Source organism: Ursus maritimus, unplaced genomic scaffold (assembly GCF_017311325.1).
Source record: "Ursus maritimus isolate PB19 unplaced genomic scaffold, ASM1731132v1 scaffold_13, whole genome shotgun sequence".
Classification (NCBI taxonomy): Eukaryota; Metazoa; Chordata; class Mammalia; order Carnivora; family Ursidae; genus Ursus; species Ursus maritimus.
In genome coordinates this window covers 20,579,625-20,599,470 of record NW_024423675.1, presented here as the reverse complement: position 1 = coordinate 20,599,470, position 19,846 = coordinate 20,579,625, and the positions used below count along the sequence as shown (strand labels likewise).

The following is a 19,846-nucleotide window of genomic DNA, read 5'->3' as shown; positions in this document are numbered from 1 at the left end:
CTATACACCCCCCATAATATACCTTTACAGCTTTCCTAATGTTCAAAGAATTATTAGCATGGAATTTCCTTCCCTAGAAACCTCAGGTGCTTAAAATAAGTTGATTTGGAATTTTTAAACATGTCTCCTCCTAGCTCAGTGCTTTTATTTATGACCGGAGAAACATTATTCACAGCTGTACTAAACTTAACTATTAATTAAAAATATTTGACAGATTTTAAGATCTACATTAATATTCATCAATAAGCAAATGACATTTTATAAAGTCATAACAAATCAATGTTCTCATATGTTGATAACATTATAAAACTTTAAAAATTATATTTTACTCAACAGGTTATATTATCACTGAACTACCGTCACTTTCACAGGATGCCATGACTACTTTGCAGCAAATAGACTTAATTAAAAATTTAAATTTGAAACCTGATATTATAATCAATATTAAGGTAAGGATATTCGTTGTTTAGTTACTATAGTTAACCATTCTTTTTGATATTTGGAATTCAAGGAATGTCTTCAAGAATATTAATGGGACGCCTGGGTGGCTCAGTCAGTTAAGTGTCTGCCTTCAGCTCAGGTCATGATTTCAGGGTCTTAGGATCAAGCCCTGAGTTGGGCTCTGCACTGAGTGGGGAGTCTGCTTCTCTGTCTTTCTCAAATAAATAAATAAAATCTTAAAAAATATATTAAGTAGTTAAGGAAATAATAACATATATCAACCATAGGGACTACTGAGCTATACTTTCTGATACCTCTGTACTTCTGCACCTGCAGCTCCATCCACAGGAAATACCTCTCTGCCTCTTCAAAAGTCTTCAACATAGTCATCCTTTGAAAGTCAGTTCAAACATCATCTGTTTCCCTGATGACCACCCCTTCCACACCAGCACACATATTAACTAACTCATTCTCTCGCTCTTTCACTCTCACTTTCTCCTTTTCTCTCTCCCTCTTCCTCTCCTTTTCTCTTCCTCCTTCTCCCCTATACCTTACTAACCACAGGAAAGTTAAATACTTCTCTGATGACCATTCATGTTGCTCTCTTCTATCGTATTTCTTACTATATATTGTAATTGCCCATTTTCCTTCTGGACTCTGCGTTATTTGAAGGTAAGAACCATATCTTACTCATATAAACATGAACTAACACAATACATGGTACCTAATAGACACCTGATAAGTTTGCCAGTTAAATAAAATGAAAGAAGGAGCAAATGAGTTGGACATATGAATTACTAGGTTGATTAAGAATCAAGGCTAGGTCCTGTTCCCAATCTCTCCTTTATCAACAGCATGTGGTAGATGACATTTAGGAGACTCGATTTCCTCTTTACAAAAATAATAACAGTCTCACGGGGGTATGATAAGAAGTCAGGGAGGCTAGTTTATATGCTTGTTTATATGAAAATAAATGATAAGCTTTTATATTCACACCTGCCTGATTCCCCAAAGAGTCTGACAGCTCAAAGTAAATGAGATGCTCCTCAGCTCCAATGCTGGCCCCCAGGAGTGTGTTAGGGTTAGCTGTGAGAGAGAGGAGGTGTTGCGGTGCTGAGCATGGTATAATCTGCAGCCCACCACAAGCCATGGTTGGAGGCCAATCAAAATCCCTGGATGGACCTTGAGAATGTCACACATGTATAAGGGAGAGAACAAAAGATCAAAAACAATTAACTAAAGCCAAATATAAAGTCCAAGCCATGGAAAACACAGATTGTGTAGGAAATTAACATCTGGTGGAACAAGAGTACAGATATACAGGCCATTAGCCTCCATATGCTTACATTTGGAGCAAAAATTTGATTCCAAGTTTGATGAGCCGAAGTAGAAGGGGAAACGTGACCAGTTATATAAAATTCACACGTCCATGAAAAGACAAGACATTCCTCAGAAAAGACAAGATGAGAGAAATTAGAATTAAAATTTTAATTGAGAGAAGTATCTTACATGGATCTTAATATAAAAAATCATCAATGTAGAGAATGAAGCCCTTAACCTCCTTTATATTATAACTGTGATAATGGGTATCCAGGCAGTTTCTGCATTTTGACTCAAGTGTAATCAGAGGGCCTAATGTGAGACTGAACTCAATACAACACATATTTCTCTGATGGTTTGGCCTTATTTGGGGATAAATCTTGGAATTTCTAGAGCAGAAGTTCTTAGCCTAGAATCCAGGAATCCAAAAACATCTATGAAACTTCTGAAATTATTGTGTATGTCTGTTTTTCTGAAGCAAAAACTGATAGTTTCCCTCATATTCTAAAGGGGTCTGTACTACCAAAAAAAAAAAAAGATTAAGGGCCAGTGATCTACTACAGCAGTGGTTCTGAGTATGTTCCCAGAGCCAGCTCCATCAGCAGCACTCAGAAGCTTGTTAGGAATACATATTCTTAGGGCCTACCCCAGAACGATGACTCAGAAGCTCGGGGAGAGGGGAGGGACGTTCAGCTATCTGTGTTGACAAGTCCTCCACATGACTCTTGATGTCCACTGAAGTGAGAGGACCACCGCTCTGAGGCATGTCCTTCAGACTCACCCTCATATTCGTTACTTCCTGCAAGTGAAAGTAAGAGACAGCTGAAGGCAGTAGTCTTTGTCAAGGACCTGCAGTGCGGGTATTCTGGGTTGCTGAATAAGGAAGGGCAAATACACATTAAAAAATGACCTGAGAGGGTTGAAATCTTGTGAAAAATTAGGAAGCCTAAATGAAAGTCTTGCTTCAGTAAATACCCATCCCATCACCACAGAGAGGTGACCTGAAGAAATCCAAAAATGAGCAAGGAAGGTCCTAAAGTTTTGTTTCTCAAAGTGTGGTGCATGAACTGTTGGTATCAGTGTCACTGAGGACGCTTGTTAAAATTACTAATGTTGTTCCTTAGTGCCCTGACTACGATCTATGCCAAAGAGTTTCTGGGCAAAGGCAGCACAGTAGCACAGGGTACATATACAGAAGAGATCAGTGGGATCCTGAAGTCATTGAGAATCGTAGGAAAAAGAGGAAAGAAGCCCAAAAAGAAGGAAAAGGAGAAGAGGAAGGAGAAGAGGAGGAAGAGCAAGAAGAAGAAGAGGTAATATCCCAATACCATATACTACATTTTTAAAATTTGCTAGAATTAAATTAAATAATAGCAGGGATAAACAAAATAGCAGATATTAGAGAAAATTACATTTTAAATTTTTATTTAATCTGGGGGAATAGAACAAATATTTCATGTTTTCAAGAACTATTAGATCATAATCTAGAGGCCATCAAGTTTAACCTTCTTGTCAAGACGGAAGTCCTTCCACATCCTAACAGCTAAGCTGCTTCGTTTCATAGCAGCAGAAAGTTATTGGTCACCTACTGTGTGTCAAGCACTGTGTGAGCTAGAGTGAGGAGTCCGAGCAAGAAAAAACAGGGTAATATGGAGAGCAAGTGGCCCAGGCAGAATCCAAGTTATGAAGTTAACATAATCCCAATTCCAGTATCTAGCAAAGAGAGATTTTTAGAAAAAAAATCTAAAGCCCAATTTCGCATATACATGTTGTTTAAATAATACTAAAGTTAGTGCTTGTAAACATAATGCAATAGAGCACCAAAAGAATTTTCTACCATGACTTAATGAGGAAAATTTGATGTGAAGAAATCTGTTAACAGGTGATAGGCTGGATTTGGCCCACTGGGCAGGTGGACCATAGTTTGCCAGTCCCTGCTGTACAGAAATATACCTGTGATTTCTATTATTAATTAATTAATTTATAGTTTTAAGGAATTTTATATACTTTTATAATTGCTACAATATATAATTTATTATAAATGTATTATAAATAAATACCATTTTTATTAAGCCTACACTTGGCAAAATCAGATGTTAACTTAAAATGGATACATTGCAAATCATTTGTCCAGAAGAAAAGATAACCCCCAAAGGTTACAATTTTATTGCCCTGTAGGATATGAAACAGCCTGTATCCAGCTTTGCAATCTGATTTCAGTCATTATATATACCTCAGCTTTGTCATCCTGTTCCTTTTCTCACTAACAGGTTAAATGAATCTTTGACATTTGTTCTTTAATCATAGTTAGATCTTAAAAGTTCTCATCACAAGAAAAAGAATTGTTAACTGTGTATGGTGATGAATGCTAACCAGACTTATCATGGTGGTCATTTCTTAATATATACAAATATCGAATCATTATGTTTATACCTGTAACTAATCTAGTATTATGTGTCAATTATATCTCAATTTGAAAAACCTATTAACATAAGAAAATTCATTTAAAAACATTAAATAATCTTCCCTGTGCAAATAAGGCATTAGATAATAGCCAGCATCTATTCTCTATTTTCTTTTTATAAAGGAAAACCTCAGGGTTCCTGGGTGGCCCAGTTGGTTAAGTGTCTGACTCTCGGTTTCAGCTCAGGTCGTGATCAAGGTCATGTGATCAAGCCCCAAGTGGGGCTCCATGCTCAGCGGGGAGTCTGCTTGAGATTCTCTCTCCCTCTCCCTCTGTCCCTCCTGCTTGTGTGCGCACACTCGCTTTCTCTCTCTCTCTCTAAGATAAATAAATCTTTTAAAAAAAGGAAAAAAAAAGGAAAACCTCGTAATAAATGGGAATAAAATTGTATCATTTTAGCGTGAATAAAATATACCATCTTAAAGACGGTAAGATAGAGGAGTCACAGCTCACTTAGTTACAGGGGCCATGGTTATGTCAATTTGTGATGTCAGCCAGGAACGTAATTGGGAAGAGTGAGGACTAGGGTAGGCTAAGATAGCACTGTCCAAGACAGTAGCCACTAGTCCTTTGTGGCTATTTAAATTAATTAAAATTATATAAAATTTAAAATTTAGTTCCTCAGTAGTACTAGCCACATTTCAAGTGCTCATGACCAAATATGGCTGTGTCTTCCAAACTGGACGGCACAGTTACACATTTCCATCAGTGCAGAAAGTTCCACTGGACAGCTAGTGGGTGCCTGCCCTTCTTCAGAGGACAGCTGCCTCTCAGCTCCAGCCCAGCCAACTCTCGCCATGTGGGAATGCTGCCTATTTTTTACCAGGTAGTCTGATTTTCCCAAAGAAGCCAAAATCAGCATTTTAAAATAAAAGTTGTTGGCAACTAATCCAAAATTTCAAAAGCACAGTGAAGGCCAGTGCTATGGGGTGTAATCAAATGAGTGTCTTCAGACTGAATTCAGCCCCACGGGCCGGGTTTGCTGTGATGTCTGCCCAGTAGCACAGCCATGTTCAGAAGTCAGACATGCAAACATGACACCCACTCGGGTTGATGGCCAGTAATTTCATGAAACTTTACCATTATGTACACACAAATGTTAATCTCCTCGAACTGCTGTAATACCTTTGTATATGTTCTCGTGGCTTCTACTTTCCTCTCCATCCTCATTCCATTGTTTACAAAATCCAGAGCCATGTTTTAAAAAAAATGACCCTTAGTGACTTTCTACTTGTAGATAAAAATTCAAACACCCTCGTATGGTTTACAAGGCCGTGGGCCTGGTCTCACTGATCTCATCCCTGGCTGTCTTGCCTTTCTTCCTCACTGTATTCCAGCTGCTCCGTTGGCCTTCCAGCTAGTCTTCAACTACGCTCGATGCAATCTCACCTCCAGCCTTTGCTCTATTTCCTCTCCCTTCTGCCTACCACACTCTCCTCCTGATCTTCATGTGCCCACATCCTTCTCCTTGCCTACGTCGCATTCCAGGGATGACTTCCTCAGAGACCATCCAGCAAGTGGCTCTGTAACCCAGCACTGTGATAGAAATATACTCCTGCCATATGTAATTTTAAATGTGCTAGTAGCTACTTTTTAAAAAGCAAAAAGAAACAGGTGAAAATAATTTTAATAATATATTTTATTTAATGTGATATATCCTAAATATTATGTCAACATATAATCAACATAAAAATTCTGAGATACATCTTTTTTCATGCTAAGCTTTTGAAATTTGGTGTGTATTTTCCACTTACAGTACGTTCCAATTCACACTTGCCACATTTCAAGTGCTCAGTAGGTCTGTGTGCCTAACAGCTATTGTGCTGGACAGCAGAGGCCCAACCCCTTTATCCTACTTTATTTTCCTCATAGCACTTAGCACTTTCTGAAATTGTTATTTGTTTACCTGCTTATTGTCTGTCTACCCCCCTGAATGTAAGCTTTGTGCAGCAAGTACTATATCCCCTGTTCTGTAACAGTGCTTGGCATACAGTAGGTGCCTAATAAGAAACTGTGTACTGACTGAACACATGAGCATGCCAGTGAAGCCCTCTGCTAGAGAGAGAAGAATGATAGCATCTTTTGAAAACAACAATGTATATTAAGCCATTTTGAAATGTGTAATCTTTGGTCCAGTAATTCTACTTTTAGGAACTATTCTAAGGGAGAATATTAGCAATGTAAAGATTTATCTACATAGCTATTCAATGAAACATTATTTATAATTGTGAAAAATTTGAAACATTCTTGGTCAATTATAGAATAATGATTAAATAATCATGTTTTTAGGGATATTAATGTATTATTTGACCATTAAAATAGTATTTAAAACATTTCAAAAAATTTATAAAGTGGCTTATTTAATAGATAATATGATTCAAATAGTATAAATATGGATTGATGTGCACTGATAAAAACTAGAATTAATAATTAGATAATAAATTATAATAATAATAGGATAAATATGATCTTGAATACCAGGTCACCAGCTCACCAGCTCAGCCTTGGGCTAAGAACCTTTACACGTAGTATTTCCTCTGCCTTCAAATGTCACTTCTTCAGAGAACCCTTTCATGACCACCTGATATAAAATAGCACTTTTACCCGTCACTCCTCATCTCCTCTACCCTGCATTTTTTTCCCTAGTACTTACCACCACCCACATGTTATATATTTACTTGTCTGCTTGTTCCTGCTCTGTCTTCCCCAGCTGGAATGTGTGCTCCATGAGACCCAGGGTCTTAGTTGATTTTGTTCGCTAGTTTATCTCAAGCTCCTACAACAGTGCCTGGTACCCATCAATCTTGAATGAATGAGTGAATGAGTGAGTGAATGAATGAATGAATGAATGAATTACAAGCTCAGGTATTCAGAGTAAATCTAATTTCTTGATTCTGTCTCTAAAAAATCAAATATTCTTCCCTTACTCTTCCCTACTTATTGAGGAGGGGAAAAAATTAAGAAGTATCCAAGTTAATTTAAAGTTTTATTCCATCTGATAAAGGCCCCTTAGGGTATTCAGTGTTTCTTAAATAAAAATCCTAGTCTCCCTTCTACCTGCTTCTCATTCCAAAAAGGCATGTAGATGTAAGGGGGGAGGGATGCGGCTTCTAAATTAAGTAATCATTAGCATCAAGATTTTGAAAATCTCTTCTTTTCCATTTAGGCATTTATTGCAGAAATGCAGATGGTGGCTGAAATTCTTCAACATGTAGTTCAGAGACCTGAGGATTATTTGGAAAATATTGAAAACATTGTTAAACTTTATAAGGAAATAATTCTCCATCCGTTAGAAGTAAGAACAAGATATATTGATAAAAATAGAAATATTGATATTTGTGTTCTCTCACTGGTTAAATAGCTTTCACGTTTTTTCATCCCTCTGTATTATCTGATTCTCCACCACTTAAGTTGCTGTTAGAATAAGGCTTCCATTCCAAACGCTGATTCACAGAACAATATCAACTGACTCTTAAAAAAGCAGTGGTGTTGTTGAGAAGTGATAAATGAACTGCATTTTTCAAAAGTCACTAGAGGAATTAATTGTGGTTGGAAGTTAGAAAACTTATGTTAAGAAACTATTTTGTAAAAACATTTTCAATCCATAATTTATGGGTTTATCAAAACAAGTGTGCATTTAAGATGCATCTTTTATTCTAAAAGGAATTGTTAATTTATTTAAATTGCAATCTACAGAATTATCCCCAGATTGGTTTCTATGGTTATCCCATTCAAAGTTGATTATATGTAAACATGATTAAGGCCATTACATATTGGAATAGGAAGGTTTTAATTAAAATAATTAGCATTTTAAAAATATGATTACTAAGGTTACAGTTATGTGAAAAGTATACTTTATACAGTCAAAAGTCCAGGGCAGACTCTGCCAAATTTGTGTTGGAGATTTATTCAGCAAACATTTATCAAACTTGGGTATTTGGCCACACACCATGCTGAGCAATGGAACTACAAAGACAAAAAATAGTCCTCAAGTTGCCTCTTCCCATCTGATAGAGAAACTAAAAGGATTTGTTTCATGCTCTCTTATAAAGCTTATATGTGTTTATAGACAAATGAGTGGACCATCTTCATTCTCATTGTCCACCCCCAAAAGGGGAACCAAATTTAATTTCTTTCTTATGTATGACTTTTATTCCTCCCTATCTCCTCTTCTATTCCTGGCCTTTATACATAGCTTCTTAAGAGTACTTTGCTTGTCTATCTATAATGTTCTTTCTTCCTTTAAACAGAAATATCCTGCAAACTCCTTAAGTGTTGGCACTGAGGGTGAAATGAAGCATAATTAAAATAAGGTTCAGAAAATTCAAAAACTATATTCACGGGCATGAGAAGGTCTCTTTAAGGATAAGGACCAAGTCTTCCATCCTAGAAGTCCAAAACCTACATGACATTTGATGAATAGTAAGATAATTGCCTTTTATGGTAATTCCAGGTACTGGTGTATGTAGAGGAAGGTGGAGGAAAGCCATAAAAGGGAGGAGCCTGCAATTCTAGTCTCCTCTGACCTGGCTGACATGTCAATTCACTTAGGAGGCCAAGATCACCAAAATTCAGTGCTCCTCCAAAAGACATGAGGAAGGCAAATAGAAGCACCATTTTCTGGTTTATAGCTTGTTTCGGGAGTAATCCAAGGCCAAGTTCTCATTCCTATCTGTCTTTGAATCCCAGCTTGACTCCTGGTCTGATCTGGTGTATGTAGTTTTAGTCTTAGGAATGTTTGTACACTTTGACTTAATAAGTCCACTCTTAAGATTCTAGCTTAAGAAAAGAATCTGAATACAGAAAAGCATTATGTACTTTCTTGTTCGGAACATGGCTATTTATATTTAAATAAATAATACAGGCATAATGTGCCATCTAAAAGAACAAGAAGCACTTAGAACCCAACTGCACATAATATTGTGAAAAACAAAATGCCCTGGACAATTAAGGAGATGATTTTGTTCAGGCTATTGTAATAGGGAGAACATTCCCTAATGAGAAACATCTCAAGGAAAAGGAAGGGGACCTAGGGGTTTTATGGGGGGAGGTAAACAAGGGAAATATCCTCAAGTCTTAGGGAATGATGGAGAAGGATGAAGACAGATCTTATCTGAATCCTCGAAGAAGGGTAGAGATGGGTCTTATCTCTCAATCCTCCCTACTTTCTGGGAATACAGGGCTCAAATAGAGTTCAACGTTGCAAATGTACAAAAATGAAATCCAGTGGATTTTAGATTTTATATTAAAAACAAAAAAATAGCGGAAGAAAATTTAGAAGAACATTAATATAATCTTGAGATAGAGAAAATCTAGTTTAAGCAAGAAAGGAAATCCAGAAACAATGAAAACAGATTTATTTTATTATAAAAGTGTTTTATATTGTAGAAGATTCCATAAACAAAGTCAAAAAGATAAATCTTTTTTATCATTAATGATAAAATATTTGCAATTGATATGGGTTAAAGACATTCCATGAATTTTAGGGAAAAGAAACAATCTGATTTAAAAAATGCACAGATGTTATAGTTAGATGGTGTACAGAAATGGATATCTAAATATTGAACCTCTCTGATAGCTAGGGGAATAAAAAGTAAAACAAACCAATCTCATTTTCAATGATCAGACTGGTAGAAATTATTCTATGAATATATGCAAAGAAATAGATGCCCCAAAACATTTTCTATTTGGAAGAACTCTAAAGTATCAATGTAAAGAAAAAATGAAAAGAAAAAAATCAGAAAGAGAATAAAATTCATGATAAGACTGAATGAGTCTTTTGCAGAAGAGCACTTAAAATATATATTATATCATGTATAAAGCAAACAATTTAGCTTTTAAGATTTCTTCATAGTATGTTAAGATTCTGATCTTGTGTTCAATTTTGCCAATGATCCTGGATTATAAGGTTTCTATTTTCTGCAGGAAGTAATGGCTGAACACAATTCCCAATATCTCATTGAGCTAGATGGAAATAAACCCTCAGAGGAGCTCTTCATGGTAAGTGCAGTGTTCTTAAGGATATCCCAAGGTTTGGAAAATCAAAAAGTTACTGACTGGATTGTACTTATTTTAATAAACATCAGAAATATATTTACATTTTAACACCACTTACTTTTGGAAAATTCCTCTTGACGCTTAAAAATATGATGTTATACCTATTCCTCTGTCCATATTTAAATCAAAACTACATTTAAATTTAAAATCTCTGTGTAACAAAATGTGCCTCAAAGAAAAGTAAAATCAAATAATGGCCAATAAGCACATGATAAGATGCTTACCATGAGTCGTTAGGGAGACGCAAACCAAAACCAAAACCATAATGGGTTACCACTTCACACCCACTAAGATGACTAAAATTCAAAAACAAACAAAAACCAGGCAACAGCAGGTGTTTGTGAGGATGTGGAAAAATTGGAGCCCTCATATGTTGCTGGTGGGATTGTAAAATGGTGTGGCCACTTTGGAAAATAGTTTGGTAGATCCTCAGTAAGTTAAGCACGGAATTACCATGTTTAATTGCCACACGGCTCAGCAGTCGATTTCTTGGTGTATATATCCAAAATAATTTAAAACAGGTATTCAAACAAAAACTTATACATGAAGGTTCATGGCAGCGCTATTCACAATAGCCAAAAGGTGGAAATAAGCCAAATGTCCATATACTGATGAATGGAAAAATAAAATGTGGTGTATCTATACAGTGGAACATCATTTAGCAATAAAACAGAATGAAGTTTTCATACATGCTACAACCTGGATGAATCTTGAACACACACTAAGTAAAAGAAAAGTTACAAAAGATCCCATATCATATGATTCATTTATATAAAATATCCAAAATAGGCAGACCTATTAAAATGGAAAATAGATTAGTGGTTGCTTGGGGTAAGGGTTACCACAATGGGAGATCTCAGGATAAATGTGGAGTGACTACTGATGGGTAAAAGTTTTCTTTTTGGGGTAATGAAAGTATTTTAAGTATTTTAACTATCATTGTGGTGATAGTTGTGCAAATCTATACTAAAAACCACTGAACTATACACTTTAAGTGGGTGAATTATATGTGAATTGTATCTCAGTGAAGCTGTTTTTTAAATAAATATACTCTACACTACTATTTTTTAATAAATATACTCCACATTACCGTTACACTCCAGAGTGTCCTCATGGGACACTCTACATCTCTCTAGATGTTGGAGAATCCCAGAGCTCAATCTTTGTGCACTCTTCTCTGTCTGCCCTACTAAATGCTGGTAACTCTTAAATTCGTGTTTCTATCCCAGACCTTTCCTCTGAATTCCACACCTGTATAATCAACTGCTACTCTGTGTATCCAATTGGATGCCCAGTAGTTATCTCAGATTTAAGTATGCAAGAAAAACCCTCTGATCCACTGTCACCACCACCTGCCCCATTTATGCTCTTCCCGCAGTTTTCCCTTCTTGCTAAGTGTTGAATCCACTCTTCAAGCTGCTCTTCTCTTTTTCTCACATCCTACATCCAAGCAGGCTTTTCCTTCAAATTATATCCAAAATTTGGATTTTATAACACAAGACACACTTTTCTCAAGATAGACGGAAGAAGCTCTGATAGGCCTGGTTGAAACTTGCCAAGCCTTGCCAGGCCTCATTTGCCAGTGGCACCCTGGCCTTTCTGTCCATTCCATTGGCCAAAACAAGTTATGTGGAAAAGCTCAATACCAATGGGCTAGGGAAGTGTATTCTACCCACAGTGAGCTAGGGAATTAACAAGTGAAGGGAGGGAAGGATAAATTATGAACAAATAATACAGTCTACCACAGATTACCATTCACCATCAGAACTTTGTCAATCCACCATCTCTCATCTCAGTCAATGTTTCCTATCCTTCTGCAAGGTGTCCCTTTTAGTTTCTAATTCTGCCATAGCAAAGTACCACAGATTAGGTTGTTTAAAATGACAGAAACTTTTTTCTTATAGTTCTGGAGGATAGAAATTAAAAAATCAAGGTGTTGGCAGGGCCCTGCTCCCTGCAAAGCCTCTAGAGGATGATCCAACATGGCCTCTTCCAGCTTCTGGTGGTCCCAGGCAGCTCTTAGATCATGGCAGCATAACTCCAGTATCTGCCTCTGTCTTGACATGGCTGTATTCCCTCTGCCGGAACAGGTCCCACAGAACTAGACCTCTAAGGACATGAATATTTGGGGACCCGAGGGCAGACTTTATGGGTTGAATTATGTTCCCTTAAAAGATATGTTGAAGTCCTAACTTCCAATACCTTTGAATATGACCTTATTTGGAAACAGGATCTTTTCAAATATAAACAAGTTAAGGTGAGTTCATACTGCATTAAGCTGGGCCCTAACCTAATATGGCGGGTATCCTTAGAAGAGACTCAGACACATAGGGAGAAGATGGCTATGTGACAACAAAGGGAGAGATTGGAGTGATACATCTACAAGCCAGGGAACACCAAAGATTGCCGGCAAACCACCAGAAGGTAGAGGCAAGGAAGTATTCTACTCATAATTTCATCACTTTTTCAGAATATTTAAGATGTTCAAATGTCAATGTATTTAAATATTTGTTCTTTATCAAATTTAGACAGTTATGGACCGACTTAAATATCTGAACCTAAAAAGAGCAGCTGTTTTAACGAAACTTCAGAGTGCAGAGGAAGAAATTACTGACATAATGGAAAATGTAAGTTATTTTTAACTGTTGGAAAGTCTATCTTTTTATTAAATGTTGTGACCTTAATTTAATGTATCTTTCAAAGTATAAAAGGAGTTTCAGGATACCTTTCATAAAAATGGATTTGAGTTTTAGGAAGAAGCTATAATATTGGCACAATATTTTTGTGAACATTAAGCAAAAGTTTTGAAACAAAGACAATTAAATCAGAACAATTAACCACAAGGATAATGAGAAAGAAATCCAAGTTCATTTTTAAGATTTTGCAACACCCAAGGAAGCAAATAAAAGCAAATAAAAGCCCTCAACTCCATAAGCACTCATTTATTCCTTCAATCATTCAACCCATTTTTAAAATAACTACCGTGTTCCTGACAGTGATGTATTATGGATGTGACAGTGTTCAAATTATAATTGCTAAGTGCTAAAAAAAGCTCTCAGGCCTTTTTTTAAAAAAGATTTTATTTATTTATTTATTTATTTATTTATTTATTTATTTGGAAGAGAGAAAGTGAGAGAATGAGCATGAGTAGGGGGAAGGGCAGAGGGAGAGAATCTTCAAGCAGACTCCCCGCTGAGCAGGGAGCCCTTCACAGGGCTTGATCCCACGACCCATGAGATCCTGACCTGAGCCAAAACCAAGAGTCAGATGCCTACCTGACTAATCCACTCAGATCCCCCACTCTCAGGCCCTTAAATGGAGGATTTGGTCCACTCTGAGAAGCTTAATTTCACCTGTATGAATAGAAATTGAAAAACAAATACTAGAATCATTAGGGGCGCCTGGGTTGCTCACTCGTTAAGCTTCTGCCTTCAGCTCAGGGCATGATCCCAGCATTCTGGGATCAAGCCCCACATCGGGCTCCTCCGCTGGGAGCTTGCTTCTTCCTCTCCCACTCCCCCTGCTTGTGTTCCCTCTCTCACTGGCTGTCTCTCTCTCTGTCAAAATAAATAAATAAAAACTTTAAAAAAAACAAAAACAAAACAGATACTAGAATCATCAATAGATATCATAATTCAAATAAAACAATCTTTGAAGGAAGCAGTTACTTTGTGATGCTGTACTGTGTCATTCCTACATCTAAAGCACAGCCACAATCTGTACTGGGACTTCAGTTATCTAGCGCTGAAGAGGAAGAACGGTGGGCCTGATCAGAGAGTCTGTGTGCCAAGCCTCCTCTCCCTGGTCATCATCAAAGGAAAAATTTAAAGTATCCATAAAACCTGGGGGAATTTCCCAGATAGAAAGTTTGTCCTTAGAAATTATTGTATGTGGGGTGCCTGTTGGTTCAGTTGGTAGAGCATGTGACTCTCGATCTCAGGGTTGTGAGTTCAAGCCCCACACAGGGCATGGAACCTACTTAAAAAATATATGTATTATTGTATGCATAGGCCTAAGGTTATAGTTCATAAGATATATGACTAAAGATGCCTGCCCTGTTTTTCATGAAAGGGTAGAAGTTATGCTTGTGTATACTGTGTATACCGGGGTCATTATTCATATCCTTTGAGCAGTATTTCTCCCTGAAAGCTCAGATCATCTCCAAAAGAATCACCCAGGAAGCTTCCTACAAATACAGATTCCTTAGGCTCAGATTCCAGATTGATTGAACTGGAATGTCTAGAGGTGAGACCCAGAATTATATATTTATAAGATCCATAGAGGATTCCTATAACTACTTAAAGTTTAAGAACCCCTACTTTAAAGTTTGGGACATTGAGGAGCACCTGGGTGGCTCAGTCAGTTAAGCCTCTGCCTTCTGCTTGAGTCGTGATTTCCAGGTTCTGGGATCGAACCCCACATTGGGCTCCCTGCTCAGTGGGAAGCCTGCTTTTCCCTCTCCCTCTGCCCCCCCCGCCCCCCTCCCACACTTGTGCTTTCTCTCTCTCTCTCTTTCATAAATAAATAAAATATTTTTAAAAAATAAATAAATAAAGTTCGGGACACTGAGGGAGCCTAACTGACAAGGTTGATTAGACGTTCCTGTATTTCGAAGAACTTTGGATGGATGCCCTTTAGGTAAAGGTAGGTGATTTTTAGAAAACCAGGGTAATGGGAATGTTTAAAGCAGTGACTCCTAGCCCTGAAAGCCCAGTAGTATCATCTAGGAAGCTCTTCAAATATATTAATGCCTAGACCAGTTAAAGCAGAATCTGGAATAGGACTCTGGCATTAATTAAAACAAAACAGGATATCAAAGTCATATCAAAGGTACAGGCAATAAAAGAAAAAAATAGATGAATTGGACTTCATGAAAATGAAAATATTTGTTCATCAAAGGACACTATCAACAGTGAAAAGATAGCCCACAGAATGGGAGAGGATATTTGTGAATCATATCTGATGAGGGATTAATATCTAGAACATATAAAGAGCTCCTACAACTCAACAATAATAAAACGACCCAATTCAAAAATGCACAAAGAACTAAATAGACATTTCTCCAAAGATTTACAAATGGCTAATAAACACATGAAAAGATATTTAACATAACTAGTTATTAGGGAAATGCAAATCTAAACTACAATCGAAACTACTTTATGCCCATTAGGATGGCTATAATCCAAAAAACAGAAAATAAGTGTTGTCAAGGATGGAGGGAAATTAGAATGTTTGTGCATTGTTGATGGGGATGTCAAATGATGTAAACATTTGGTGAAACAGTTTGGTGGTTCCTCAACACGTTAAACAGAGACTTACCATACGACCTAGCAATTCCACTCCTAGGTATATACCCAAACAAACTGAAAGCAGGGACTCAAACAGATACTTGTAAGCCCATGTTTGTAGCCGATTTATTCACAATAGTCGCAAGGCAAAATCAACCCAAATGTCCATCAAAGGATGAATGGATAACAGTGATATATATACATGTACATACATACATACACCTGCACACGCATGTGCACACACACACACACACACTGGCATGTTATTCTGCCTTAAAAAGGAATGAAATTCTGATACATGCTAAAGCATGGATGGAACTTGGAAACATGCCAAGTGGTGCAAGCCAGACACAAAAAGACAAATATGATTTACTTATATGAGGAAGGGTGGAATGGGGAGTTATTGTTTAATGGGTGCAGAACTTCTGTTTGGGTTAATGAAAAAGTTCTGGAAATGGATAGTGGTGATGGTCACAACATTGTGAATGTACTTCATGCTACTGAATTGTACACTTGAAGATAGTTAAAATGGTACATTTCATATTATTATATACTTTCCCACAATTCAAAAAACAAAACCCAAAAACCTCCTTGCAGAGTCTGCTGTGCAACCAGGGATGGGAACCACTGGTTTAAAGGGGTGAGAGAGACACGAAGACCTCAGTGTGAACTCGAACTCCCTGGTAAAGAGTGTGAGACCTGTGATATCTGATGAGCTGTTAGAGAGGAGGGGGATGTGTGGGTGGGATTGGGGGATGTGGTGGGAGGAAGGACAGTGTCAGGCTGGCACCCAGCACAGTAGATGGTAACAGCATTGATTTTCAAATCAGACAGATCTAGATTTGAATTCCATATCTAAAGCCTACCAGATCTGAGACTTTGCTTAACCCTACCCTTTAGTCATTAAAAAAGGGATGATAGGGACGCCTGGGTGGCTCAGTGGGTTGAGTGGCTGCCTTCGGCTCAGGTCATGATCCCAGGGTCCCTGGGATTAAGTCCCACATTGGTCTCTTGCTCAGCGGGGAGCCTGCTTCTCCCTCTGCCTGCCACTCCCCCTGCTGTGCTCTGTCTCTCTCTCTGTCTCTCTGTCTCTCTCTCTGACAAATAAATAAATAAAATCTTTTTAAAAAAGGAATGATAACCCCTACCACATATTGTTATTATAAGGATTATATGAGATGATGCTTTTGAAGTTCCCAAAACCAATGGTAATACTCGGAATATCCAAGAGCTGTATTGCAGGGCAAGGCAAGCTTCATGGGTTAGCAACCCATACAGTCATGCTCAGGACCCCATCCTTAGAAGATCTCCATAATTTGTTTAATGAAATTCTTAGTAACTTTAGAACAAGAGCCCTGAATTTCCATTTTGTACTGGGCCTGGTGACTTAGCTGATGGAGTGCAGGGACTTTCACCCAACTACAACAGAGCTGTGTTGCCGAGCTGCTGGCATTAACTATTTAGTTACTGGATCATGGAACGGTCCAGAAGTTCTTCAGCAAGAGGCTCAACTGGAAGGAGAGCTTGAGTGTAGTGGCTCTAGCTGCCAGCTTTCTCCTGCCTGACTGTGTCCAAGATCCCTCTCACAAGATCCTCTGGTTCAGTCTCTCAGTCTCTCCGGAAGTTAAGCCTCCAGTCTTCTGATGAAAGAAGAAGTGGTGGCAGGAGTGAGGAAAAGTTGGCTTACTGAGTGAAATGGGGAGTAGCTCTGGCCCTTAGCACCTCCCTTTAAAGATTTTCAACCAATCCCTCTGTCTTTTGCTCTCTGTCACCCCTTCAGAGGTACCTGATGTCAAGAGACCCTAAATCCCTCTAGGATTTTGCTAAGTGAATCAACTCATTTCTCGTCCCCAGCCCATCCTACATTCATCCCTGCCACCAGAAACCCTGAGCCCTCACTTTCCGCCAATTTAAGTCCATTTCCGCCATCCATCTTCTTTCTAGATGATGAAAATGTGTAGCCATGCTGGTCAGCTGTCACCTCCTCTGTTGTCCCCTCCCATCCTGTGTTCTTGTGAATTCATTCTTTTTGCACTTCTCTGCTGTCATTTCTGTGAGATTTTAGGAAAACAGCAAATACTAATACATGTGTTCAGTCTGCCTTGCTTAACCAGAGGCATCCTGAGCATTTTTAGACTGTAATATCACACTCATTGGAAAGCTCATTTTCTCTTCACCCCTCAGCACCTGCTAGACATGTGGCCTCAGGGGATTGAGGTTGAGAGAGGAGCATCGTCTGCCATTTAAACACGTTTCCTTTGAAAGAACACCCGCTGTCTACTAGTCAAACACTTTTCCCAAGTTTGGACAAGAAATAAGGATGATAAGGAAAGAGTGACTGCCTCCTGACTTAACTAGATACATTTCAATCCCTAGTTCATTGTAGACTCCATGGAGAAGGGTGGTAGCCCAATGTGGCCCATTGATGGGCTGCTCTATCTCATGGAACTCCCCTAAGTATCGACAGTTTCCTTAACATTTAGCTACTTCTTTTAGCCTTCAGTTTCAGACATTCATGCAGCATCCCTGTGGCGTGCATGCCTCTTTGCTCTCTGAGGCAACAGTGGTCCAGACAAGTCCATAGCTCCCATTCTCATCTGTCCTCCACAGTCAGCTCTGGAGCTGGCAGATACATGTGAAATCTACATCTGAAGGTTGCAGAGAGCCAACCTGGACCGTTTCCCCCTGCAGTTGCCCACCATACTCTCTCTCCCCAGTTCTCTTGGCCCCTGCTCAGCAATCTGCAGTCCCTAGAAGTGGTTCTTAACTTTTCTGGAGGTCACCAACAGAGGATCGCTGAGGGAGACTTTATATTTTAAGAACAAGCTAAGTAAATGCAAAAAAAAAAAAAGCTATCTGTATATGACACTGTACTATTTAAAAACTTAGTTAAATTGACTAAAAATCCAGTACATTTTCAAACCTTTTCTTTTTTCTTTTTTCTTTTTCCTTTTTTCTTTTTTTTTTTTAGAGAGAGAGAGTGTACATGTGCACTCAAGTTGGGGGGGAGGGGGCAAAGGAAGAAGTAGAGAGAGAATCTTAAGCAGGCTCCATGCCCAGCATGGAGCCAGACGCAGGGCTCCATTTCATGACTCTGAGATCATGACCTCAAAATCAAGACTCAGGTGCTTAACTCACTGAGCCACCCAGGCACCCTAAACCTTTTCAATAAGAATTTTTCCAAATCAGATAATTTAAAAAAGATAATAAAAACACTCTGTCTACCTTATGTTCATTCTACCTTATAATAGAAAATGCTTGATAAGATTTAAAACAAGGCCTTATAACAGAAATGGAAGACTATTTGTCTTATCAAATTTTAGACAAGTACAGAATGGTTGCAACATTTTTTTAAGATTTTATTTATTTATTTGGACAGAGAGAGAAAAAGAGAGAGAGCACAAACAGGGGGAGTGGGAGAGGGAGAATCAGCCTCCCCACTGAGCGGGAGCCCTGTGTGGGGCTCGATCCCAGGACCCTGGGATCATGACCTGAGCTGAAGGCAGATGCTTAACCGACTGAGCCACCCGGGCGCCCCAGGATGGTGGCAATTAAGAAAAAAACGAAAATTTGCTTTCCAAATTATCTCTTAAACAGTAAGGCACTATCAAATAAGAAAGGACATACTTAATACTGTTAATTTTAGCAAAACCATGCCCACATTTTTAGTGTCGTATTTGTTACTGACAGGATGAGCTGTTCCATACTCTTGCATCTTATAAACTTATTGCACCGAGATATAGATGGCAGAGAAGCAGATGGGGACGTATGTGCCCTGTGACTTTAAAAGAAGGTAACATTTACCCAGGATTACCAGATTTTTCTGTGAGGTAAGTAAGATTTTCAAAACTTAATTCTAAAACCTGCCCATACCTCTTTTCAGTTGTTTATGATCATGGCATATTTTAAGTTTTCTAGGTAAAATATACTGTCTGTCATCAGAAGAAGCATTAAAAACATTTTTATTGAACCCACGTCCCTATCTTCTCCCACCTATGCCGGCACCACCATTTAAAGTGTTCATATTTGGGCCTCAGTCTTCAGGGAAAACAACACTTTGCAATTTGCTTGCAGAAAACTACAAAGGAAAGGTAACTACTTACCCAGCTAGCTAGCTACCTGTCTGTACTTGATTGTAATTTGTAGGACTTTGGGATTCACAGGATTTGTACTCTGTTTTCTTAATTTTACACTGTCAGTTGGGTAATCGTCCCACTAGACTCGGAGTGGGGAAGGCCTCCTGGCTCCTTGTTGTGGCTGCCGAGACTACAGCCTG

At 38.2% G+C, this 19,846-nt stretch overlaps 1 protein-coding gene and 1 non-coding gene across 2 annotated transcripts in view; both read left to right on the top strand.

The window, feature by feature from the left end:
* AK9 (adenylate kinase 9) overlaps window positions 1-19,846 on the top strand; it is a 119,157-nt gene that overhangs the window by 18,597 nt on the left and 80,714 nt on the right. The window contains exons 6-12 of the mRNA XM_040628105.1: window positions 337-449; window positions 2,886-3,074; window positions 7,392-7,520; window positions 10,151-10,229; window positions 12,815-12,909; window positions 19,261-19,400; window positions 19,481-19,661. Coding sequence (XP_040484039.1) covers window positions 337-449; window positions 2,886-3,074; window positions 7,392-7,520; window positions 10,151-10,229; window positions 12,815-12,909; window positions 19,261-19,400; window positions 19,481-19,661 — 926 coding nt within the window. The remainder of the gene's footprint in view (window positions 1-336; window positions 450-2,885; window positions 3,075-7,391; window positions 7,521-10,150; window positions 10,230-12,814; window positions 12,910-19,260; window positions 19,401-19,480; window positions 19,662-19,846) is intronic.
* On the top strand, window positions 14,179-14,252 carry TRNAE-CUC. Its single transcript has one exon. It is a non-coding gene; the product is annotated as a tRNA-Glu (tRNA).